This window comes from Phaethon lepturus, unplaced genomic scaffold, assembly GCF_000687285.1.
Source record: "Phaethon lepturus isolate BGI_N335 unplaced genomic scaffold, ASM68728v1 scaffold15869, whole genome shotgun sequence".
Taxonomy (NCBI): domain Eukaryota; kingdom Metazoa; phylum Chordata; class Aves; order Phaethontiformes; family Phaethontidae; genus Phaethon; species Phaethon lepturus.
Genome location: NW_010561361.1, coordinates 27253 through 37579, shown reverse-complemented (window position 1 = coordinate 37579; position 10327 = coordinate 27253). Strand labels below are relative to the sequence as shown.

Below are 10327 nucleotides of genomic sequence, written 5' to 3'. Positions count from 1 at the left end.
TCTACTCTGTCCCATTTTATACAGACATGCACTTTGGCAGTTCCTTTCAGATTGATGAGAAAGATGAATGCTTTTCAAAAACATTTTTATAATTTAACACATCTCAAAAAAGATTTTTTTTTAATTTTTTATTTGCAGGACATGCATAAAAAGGCATACTTCAAATACTGAATTGGGGAGAAAAAAAATCCACCAAACACTTCTCCCACAATTCTCTTTTTAAAAAATATTTTGCCAATATCATGTTGCTTGCCAGCTTTTTTTTTTTTAATATAGCATGTAACAGTTGCAGTTGGTGAAACCTGCTTTGAGCTCCCCAATTGAGGATGGAAGTTAATCTCATAAAGTGCAAAAGTCAGCCATTTTTGTTACAGTTTCTTTTGTTTATAGTAAATAAGATAGTTCTTTGTCAACTATCTAAGAGCATACCATGCAGTGGTTGCTGCATGGATTGATATGGTTGTTTAATTTGTGTCTCTTCCTGGGTATATGGCTAAGTGTAGTGAAACCTCTATTTCCAAATGAACTCTGTTCATTTAGAAGTGAAAGCAAACAAACAAAAACCAACCAAGATGCAAGTGTCAGAAATTTAGTTAGGAATTTTACATTTAGAAATCACTTTTAAAACATCTTTTCAAGATACTAAATTTGATTATACATTTAAAGCAGGATGTCTGTGAAAGATTAAATTTCTTCCTCTTTCAGTACTTTCTTTCAATGCTTTCAACTTGGATCCTATTTGTAGAGGTAAACATGAGGATGAGACAGTTCTTCAACTTATATTTTTACCTGGTCATCTCTCCTCTTTAGTTTCATTGTGGATATCAGGTTCTGCTTTGGGTGAAATAATATGTTTAATGCGGTCACTTAATTTTGAAATAAGTATTTTTAAAAAGTAGCTTGCTTATCTTGTAGTGTATAGGTTTTTTCAGTTTGATATCTTTTTGCTGTAGTAAATAAGCTGATACTTACAAAGTGTTTAAAATTTGAATTCCAGAAAAATGATCCCCCGTTTCAACTCAAACTTCCTCCAAAGGCAGCTAGACCTGAAAAAGAAGTTGACCCAGAATATGAAGAGAAGATGGTAAGTGTTTTCAGGACAAAACATACTGCAGCTTTTTATGACATTTGTTTATTTGCTTGAACTAGATCAACACAGGAGGAGTTACTGCAGACTAGATGTGTCGGAAAACAAAAACAAATCAAGGTTCATTTAAATGCCTAGTCCAGTGAGGCGTTTCTAACAGTAGGTATTTAGTGAAGAATGTGAGAACAGAGGAAGCAGATAGTGATAGTTTTGTTAAACACTGTCCCACTCTTCCAAGTATTTTTGTCTGCATGATTTCTGGAGTTGGAAGCTGTGGCTTTTATGCTCAGTAGTTGTCAATGGATTTTTGGTTTGGGTTCCCCCGCGCCATGGATTTGTCTGCTTGGGTTTTTTTTCCTTATGTAGTTTTAGTTATCCAAACCTTCCTGTGACAAGGAGTTTCTGTTCAATTGCATTTTATATTTAGAACTCTCCCCTTTCGGTTTTGAAACTGTCTCTGACAGTTTTATTTGATGACCGCTTGAGTCATGTCAGAGGCATCCTTAAGCTACTTCTTAAACGAGAGTAATACTGAAGCTGCCAGTTTCTCATCATATAAAAACATAATGGTTTTAAATGTTGATATGTCCCATGATATATGTGCCATAACAATGCAAAAGAGGATCTGACATAAATGAAGGGAGCTTGTAGTGCTGGAGAGGAGAGTGAACAGGATAACCTCTATATTACAAAGAGGCTGAAACCAGGAGGACATTACAAGATTTGTTCTTGAATGACACATGTAGTAAACTCTTGGCTGAAGCTGGTATATGTATGTTGCTGCATTTTTTCTTAAAAGCTTTAAATGTTAAATGAATGCCTAATAATTACAGTAGACTCTGAAAGTATTGGATACCACAGAAGTCAGGGAAGAGTATTGCTGTTAGACATAGAAAAAATGATACCTACTTGTATGAATACATGATTTTTAGCCAAAGAGAAGACACACAACTAAATCTGTTCATTGAGAGTGAGCTGAGTAAATAACTAAACTTGGTTTCACTGTAATACATAGTGAATTTATGTCTTTCCTAAATTAGAATGTTAGTTCAGTTGTTCTAAGAGGAAAAGGAATAGGTCTCAAAAAAATCTACCGTTCATCAATTGTGCAGTCATGAGCTAGATCTTTACTATTTATCAAGGCATGCTGCTTACGCCCAGCCAATAATTTTGCAGGCAAAAAAGTATATTGTGGCATTCAATAAAGAACCTTACCAGTTACTGTTATCTTGCCAAAGTCCTAATGTATTATTAGTTTAATATAAATCCTCTGAATGGATTTGTTCTTACCCTGTATGAGCATAAACATCCACGTCTTTAATCTCCATTTTAGAATTTTTTTTCCCCTAAAAGTTTTACTTGGTATTTACAGTTTATTTGTTTTCAAGCTACTTACACAAATGGTCCGATAATGAATGCAAGGGAAAAATAATAGTAATTTTTTTTTCAGATCTTTGTGAAGATGTTTATTTGCTGTTCACTATTAAAAGAAATGTGTTGCCCTCCTGTGGCAAGATGATGCATTGCACATCAGGTTCATTTTTATTGCCCTTTTCCTTGGTTCGTGTTATTGTTGTTAGAGCACTTTTACTTGCATATAAGTAACATGCAGAAAAGTTTTCTGTTGTTTGTATATTCCTTAGAAAGTTTATGGTGCAGAACTACAATTGCACTTTTGTAGTTTATATCAAGGTATGTAAACGAGATCACATGAAAATTGCTTTAAGTGGTAGTGTTACATGATGCTTAGAAATGGCATAGAGAAACAATTAGCGATACACAGAGAAACATAGAGATCACAATTGTATTGTGTCAGGTAGCATTTGCATTTTATCATACTTCTTAAAAGTTATGTAACATGATACCTTTTAAATACAGAAGACATTCCAGGGTGGTAAAACACTGGCACCTGTTGCCCAGAGAGGTGGTAGATGCCCCATCCCTGGAAACATTCCAGGTCAGGTTGGATGGGGCTCTGAGCAACCTGATCTAGTTGAAGTTGTCCCTGCTCATTGCAGGGGGCTTGGACTACATGACCTTTAAAGGTCCCTTCCAACCCAAAGATTCTATGATTCTGTATGTTTTGCTGTGTTTATATAGTGAAGTGCAAATGCCTTATTGATATGGCAAAACTGAAATGATTGAAATTTGAAATCTGACAGCAAAATTCACAAACTTCAGTGAAAGCAGTATTGAGCTGGTGCATCCGTTACTTTAGTCATGCTTCTAAAAGCAGAGCTACCATGTTGTTGCCTTGGATCAAATCCTAATAGTCTTGAAGCTGATGGAAGTTTTGCCACTGGCTTGAGCAAGGTTAGGGTTTCATCGTGTACTACAAGTCAGGACCTTAGTTTTTTCTTTATCTTTTGTAAACAGTCCTTTAAAGCATCACCTCACAGTTTCTGGTGTGCCATACAGACTTAAGCAATCTATAAAAGTAAACTGTTTGGGGGTTGTTTTACTAATCTTTGTGTTTTGAACGGGGATGAGTTGAAGTTATCAAGTCCTGCTATGTCTTCCAGATTGCTGTGGTATTCATGAAGGATCATTTGAACTATGACATGTTACAGTTGGGTGCTCTAAAGCAGTTCATGCTTAGCTGTAAGCTGAAGCAGCTCAGGAGCTGTTTCATGATGCTTGTAGCCCTCTGAGTTAGCTAACAGTAGGCAGATGGTTTTGTCAGTCTTTCCTCATGCAATTTGTTCTCACCAGTGCCTGAATTCTGTTTCTTAATAAAAATACATTTTTAATGAAGAAAAGTTACTGATTTTTCTTTTTTTTTAATTCTCTCCCCACTTTGGAAACTAGAAAGCAGATCGAGCAAAAAGGTTTGAATTCCTCCTGAAGCAGACAGAACTTTTTGCACATTTTATTCAGCCTGCAGCACAAAAATCACCAACATCTCCATTGAAAGTCAAGCTGGGACGGCCACGGATGAAGAAAGATGAAAAACAGAGTTTGATTTCAGCTGGGGAGTATGTGTTATTTTTATTTCTGACCTTATGTTTTCAAACAAATTATGCATTTTAACATAGCTAGTTAGTAGCTTAGAGATTGTGCTTTAACTAAGTCCAGAACTTTACCTATTAATGGCGTATCATGATTTCTTTAAAAGATGGTTGATGGTGCTGCATGGTGATCCATCAACTTTAGTATGACGTTGGATCGGGAATACACTTTTGAAGTAAAATCCCTGATTCTTGCCACTTACCATACTTTGGTCCATATTGTGAAGTGATTTTTGGAGCACATGAATTGAATTTCTTTTGCAACACTGAACTAGAAGATGCACTCCAGAAATGTACCTGATGTGTTCCAGCTGCTAGTGGACATGTCATTGGGACCAGAGTGGAGCTAGACTGGGATAAAACAAAACAACGTGCATGTAGTCTGGATGTTTGATCCTCAGCACTAATTGTTTCTCTCCACCAGTCTGTCTATATTAGTCAGTAATGCAGGCATAGCTTGCATGTAGTGTTTCTGAGTAGTCTTGTAATAGCAAGCAACTCATTTTTGGAATATTTACAAAATGTCATTTTCTATTTTTTAAATGTAAAAAAATTTAAAATGTGATTCTTCTGAATGGTATAGTTATCGAGTAACTGATTCAAAGGCCAGCACTGATGTGTGTCTTGTATTGCTGTGTTGCTCATTAAAAAGTATCTCAGAGATCTCGTCAGAGTATAGTTACGGCTCTGGAGGAGAGTGCCTGGTATCGGCCTTTCTAATTAAAGCTGGAATGAACCATAAGGAATAACTTATTAACAGGATATGATTTTGGTCAGGGTACTAGAACACACACAGTGTAGATCAACGATTGTTTCTGTTATAATTTGTCTCTTTTGATTTGTATCGTTAGTGTTTTGAAATTATTTCCTATAAGCATGGATCTTGGATTCTTTCTTTAGTTATCGTCACAGGCGCACAGAACAGGAAGAAGATGAAGAGCTGTTGTCAGAGAGTCGAAAAACATCTAATGTGTGTATTCGATTTGAGGAGTCTCCTTCATGTAAGTATTGTATTGACAGTTTTGTGAATGCTTTGATGTAATTAAAATCTGAGCAGATCACAATTAAAATTTTCTACTTAGAATTAGTATTTTTCTACTTAGAGGAATCTTACATTTACAGATGTGAAAGGAGGAACACTAAGAGATTATCAGGTTAGAGGTTTGAACTGGATGATCTCATTGTATGAAAATGGTGTTAATGGCATTCTGGCAGATGAAATGGTAAGCAGTAATCTTTTGGAATTTTTGATTGAGCAAAATTCAACATTGAAGTGCCTATAATATTTAACATATATGCAGTAGTATGCATCATTCTACAATAGTTAGATTTTTCACAACTGGAATTGTAATGCAATGAAATAAATGGTATTGGAAAAATTTGCTGTGTAGTTTGCTTTAAACAACTTTGTTGGCAGAATTATATAGTAGGAAAATTGTTTGAAACTGCTTCTGTGTAATATTTCATTTCAGCAGGTTTCTTTTCCCCCTCTCTTTGTCAATGCAGGGTCTTGGTAAGACTCTGCAAACAATAGCATTATTAGGCTATCTGAAGCATTACCGAAACATTCCTGGGCCACACATGGTCCTGGTTCCAAAATCAACTTTGCACAATTGGATGAATGAATTCAAACGCTGGGTTCCATCATTACGTGCTGTTTGCCTCATTGGAGATAAAGACGCCAGAGTAAGTGCTCTGCATTTCAAAGGTGTACACATTATTTGTCAAAAGCTAACATTTGGGTATGTGGAATTCTCCCTAAGCTACTTCCTTAATTACAGTATTTTTTAGTAATCTTTAACTGTATTAGCGCTGAAAATGCAAAATGTTATGCTTGTAACTATGAGGAAAAAATGCAAGTCAATAGGTGAAATAATAGACTGGGATCAAAGTACAGCTGTCTGACCCCTTTTTCTGCTGTCTGACCTCTTTTTCTGTTGTTTCCTTTTTTGATTTTTGCACTTTTTTTTTGATCTCTTCTGTGTTTGCACTGTGACAGTGTTTATTCATTTTCCTTTATTGCCCTCACTTTGTTACTTCTTTCTTCACCTTTTTTAGGTGACTTCTCCCACTCTTTACTTGTGTCTTATGTCCATGCCTTGTCTTGTAACTAGGATTCTGCTTTAGAGCTTTTCATCTTTCATAGCAAAGGCATTAAAATAGGTATAAGCTGGTTTTCTAACTGGAAGCGGATCAACAAGCTGGATGTTCCTGTGAATTCTGTGGCTCCTCATATGAATTGCATGGCTGCTTGAGGGTAGAAAGGCTCTACAGAGGGATCTGGACAGGCTGGGTCAATGGGCTGAGACCAGCTGTATGAAATTCAACAAGGCTCAGTGCAGGTTCCTGCACTTGGGTCACAACAACCCCATGCAACGCTACAGGCTTGGGGTACAGTGGCTGGAGAGCTGCCCGGCAGAAAAGGACCTGGGGGTGTTCCTCAACAGCTGGCCTAGTATGAGCCAGCAGTGTGCCCAGGTGGCCAAGAAGGCCAATAGCATCCTGGCTTGTATCAGACATAGTGTGGCCAGCAGGACTAGGGGAGTGACCGTCTTGGCACTGGTGAGGCTGCCCCTCGAATGCTGTATTCAGTTTTGCGCCCCTCACTACAAGGACATTGAGGTGCTGGAGGGTGGCCTGTGTACTCTGCTAAATAAGTTCCTGGAGACCTGCATATGTGGCTTTTCCATAGGGTGATGTTCTTTTATGTCTTTCAAATCATTCTAGGATTTATATGCCTAGATACATATCCCTTACGAAATAGAGATGGGACAGAGGAGGGAGATCTTTAGAAAAAAGAGAAGATGGGAGTGAGCTATGTGAGCTTGCGGATTGTGTCTTTGGACTAGTTAGTTTAGAGGGTTTTTTCCCGATTGGTAGTATGTACTGTATCTAAATTACGGAAAAATTGTGCTGAAAAGTAAATATTTAATTTTGAATAGGAGAAAATTTCTGTTTTGCTTAACCCCAGCTGGTGATCTGTGCCTAAAGTACAAAGGATTGAAGGTTTTTGTTACAGTAACTTTCAGTTACTGGAAAGCAGTTTCAGACCCATCTTTTTGTGTGCTAGCTGAATGCATCAATAATGTTAGCAGAGATAGGTTTCACTGAATTCCACATAAATTGTTCATATTTATAAATGTTTATTAATTTAATTTTTCTGCTTTAGGCTGCTTTTATCCGTGATGTTATGATGCCTGGTGAATGGGATGTTTGTGTTACATCATATGAAATGGTAATTAAAGAGAAATCAGTCTTCAAAAAATTTAACTGGAGGTACCTGGTAATCGATGAAGCCCACAGAATAAAGAATGAGAAGTCTAAGGTAAACTCAAAATTATTTGATACTTGGAAGATAATGTGACACAAAAGATTCTGTCTGATTTTAGCAGATTTAAAGTGTTAAGTGTGGTGTTTTTTTAAAAATATAAGCCATAAGCTATTGGGTGGCAAATATGAATTTCATAGGTAGATCACTGTCCTTAACTTTAGTTGACATTATTTCGGGTTTCAGAAACTGATGAAAATTCATTATGCTTAAATGTACATGGTGATGATAACTATTTGTTGTATTTCTAGCTGTCAGAGATTGTACGTGAGTTCAAGACAACAAACCGATTACTGCTTACAGGAACTCCTTTACAGAATAACCTCCACGAGCTGTGGGCATTACTCAATTTTCTTTTACCTGATGTCTTCAATTCTGCAGATGTAAGTTGAGATTTGGAAGTACAGTCTTGTTCTTGTTATTTTGATTCCCAGGCTGCTTTCTGCAGACGAGATTAATGACCAGCCTAGTAAGAGACAAATGATGTGGAAGACCTGGATTCAGTAGAAGCTCTATGCCTTACCTAACTATAGACTACTTTTTTTTTTTTTTTTTTTTTGCTCTACCTAGTTAAAACAGTGCATTCTGTTAGTGCAGATAAGGCCTCAGGCCAATAAAAGCAAATGTAATACTTTAAATAGTTCAAGAATTATGCAAAATGGAACAAAATTTGGGAAAGCAATGCAGGATAAGGAACATGAAGCATCCAAGTAGGCGTAAGCTTTTTTGTCATTTAGAATTTGAGTCATCTTTCGCCTCTTTTAATGTTTTGTTGTACTGCTTGCTTCCATTATTTTTACTTTGTTGTCCATCTCATTTACTTAAGGATTCTGGTTTCTTTTTCTTTTTTTTACCTTCTTGCCCTATCATTACACAAACACTAAGGAGAAGCACTTGGACACTGCTGTGATGAGCATTATATAGTAAATTAAGCAGAGTAATAGTATTTTTTCTGTGGAGTTACTCAATTGACGTGAATGTTATAATATGCTGAGGAGCTGGCACAGGATTGCAGACTGATTTTCTTTCACTTATAGAAGTCATTTGTCTCAAGATTTATGCCACTCTGAGCTGGAGGGAGAGACAGTCAATATGTGTCTGTGAAAACTACAGATGATAAACTGTTCATGGCAATTGTGCTGTTTCTCACTGCAGGATTTTGACTCATGGTTCGACACTAAAAATTGTCTTGGTGATCAGAAACTTGTAGAAAGACTTCATGCTGTAAGTAATTAAAGCTTGTAATCACGTGTCATCATTAGCATACACAATGTAAAAAGAAAAAGAGATTATTTCCTCCTTCATCTCAAAGTTGAGAAGATGAATGTGAAGGTATTTAGTTAGAAATGCCCAGCAGAATTTTCATGAATTAAGTATTGCAACTTACTATTACAGATACTGCTTTTTGTAACGTTACTGTTTGAAGCAGACAAGATCTATACATAAAAAGTGAAAATGAAGAATTTTGAAATCTTTTTGAAACCGTTTATTATTGTGAATAGTATACTGATACATGTCATGCTGGTCTGAATAAAGGCCTGCCTTTACCGTTGTTTTGCTGTGCATGAGATAAAAGACACTTTTCATCATCCAGTAACAAAGCAAACCAGAAGGAAGTACAACATACATTGCTTGTCTTTGAAATGTTGGTGTATTTTGTATATGCTGCTAGTGGAAACGAAACAGAGCTTATGTTGAAAGGTAATAAATAGATTTTTATAAGCTTATGGGTTTGACTCTTAACAACCGGTATGAATATGACAATCCTTATCTAGTGTTACATATTTATGTGTGAACTTAGCCTATTAGTGGACAATTTCATTTTGCAGACTTCAGCAGAATTTTTCTGAAGGAGTCACCATGACAGCAATATTGATTAGTTCTGAAAAAATATCAGATAATCGAATCTGTTAATTTTATATTTGAGGCAATCAATTTTATAAATTTATCTGTGGAAAAACTCTTAATTTGTGTAGGTTCTGAAGCCATTTTTATTACGTCGCATAAAGGCTGAAGTAGAAAAGAGTCTGCCTCCAAAGAAGGAAGTAAAAATTTATCTTGGGCTCAGCAAAATGCAGAGGGAGTGGTGAGTTATTTACATCAAAGTAAGATTCTTTTCTGATAAAAACTCTTCACACTGATTTTTTGTTTTTCCTTGTAGTTTCATGTTAAGACAGTCAGGTGGAGAAAGCCTATTTATAGCTGTCTTTGGGGCTTTTTTTTAAAGATGCACATTACAAAGATCTCAGGAAGGGTAATGAAAAGGTTTGGGAGGAAGAGAGCAGAAACTTCTTTTCCTTCCTTAATTTTATTTGAAAGAACATATGCCTACTAAGTTTCCTCCTTTGATGCAAGTATGTATGCACTAGTAAAAGTCTGATCTGAAATTAAAATAAAACCTTGAGGAGCCACATACCCAGAAGAGATGTGAGGAAAAGAGCCAGGTCAGTGTAGCAGCTTCAGTCAAACAAATTATGTATTTAATTAATGCACTTCATAGTTTTAAAATGGAAGTGTAAGATAACCCCATAAATGACAGATCATTGTCACTCACAGACAAATTGCCTTTCATGTTTAGGTATGGATTTATAAATCCTTATTATCAGTCTGAATTTTTTGCCAAGTTTCATAATAATATTATGTATATTATATAAATAAAGCAAACTCCCACATCCAGCAGTAAGTAACTGGGATATTGCAGGGTTTCATTCATGTTTTAAATAGCAAGTAAAAACTGAGAGTTTTTCAAAATTGCCTGTAAAACTTCAGGTATACAAGGATCCTGATGAAAGATATTGATATCCTGAATTCAGCTGGGAAAATGGATAAGATGCGTTTGCTGAATATTCTGATGCAGTTGCGGAAGTGCTGTAACCATCCTTACCTATTTGATGGTGCTGAACC

General features: G+C 36.1%; 1 protein-coding gene across 1 annotated transcript in view; it reads left to right on the top strand.

The window, feature by feature from the left end:
* Positions 1 to 997: 997 nt before the first annotated feature.
* SMARCA1 (SWI/SNF related, matrix associated, actin dependent regulator of chromatin, subfamily a, member 1) overlaps positions 998 to 10327 on the top strand; it is a gene marked incomplete at its 5' end in the record, with an annotated part of 28302 nt that continues 18972 nt past the window's right edge. The window contains 10 exons of the mRNA XM_010293993.1: positions 998 to 1084; positions 3896 to 4062; positions 4996 to 5096; positions 5218 to 5318; positions 5602 to 5781; positions 7265 to 7420; positions 7675 to 7806; positions 8579 to 8647; positions 9400 to 9509; positions 10193 to 10327. The exon at positions 10193 to 10327 is cut by the window's right edge and continues 128 nt beyond it. Of these exons, the coding sequence (XP_010292295.1) occupies positions 998 to 1084; positions 3896 to 4062; positions 4996 to 5096; positions 5218 to 5318; positions 5602 to 5781; positions 7265 to 7420; positions 7675 to 7806; positions 8579 to 8647; positions 9400 to 9509; positions 10193 to 10327 (1238 nt within the window). The remainder of the gene's footprint in view (positions 1085 to 3895; positions 4063 to 4995; positions 5097 to 5217; positions 5319 to 5601; positions 5782 to 7264; positions 7421 to 7674; positions 7807 to 8578; positions 8648 to 9399; positions 9510 to 10192) is intronic.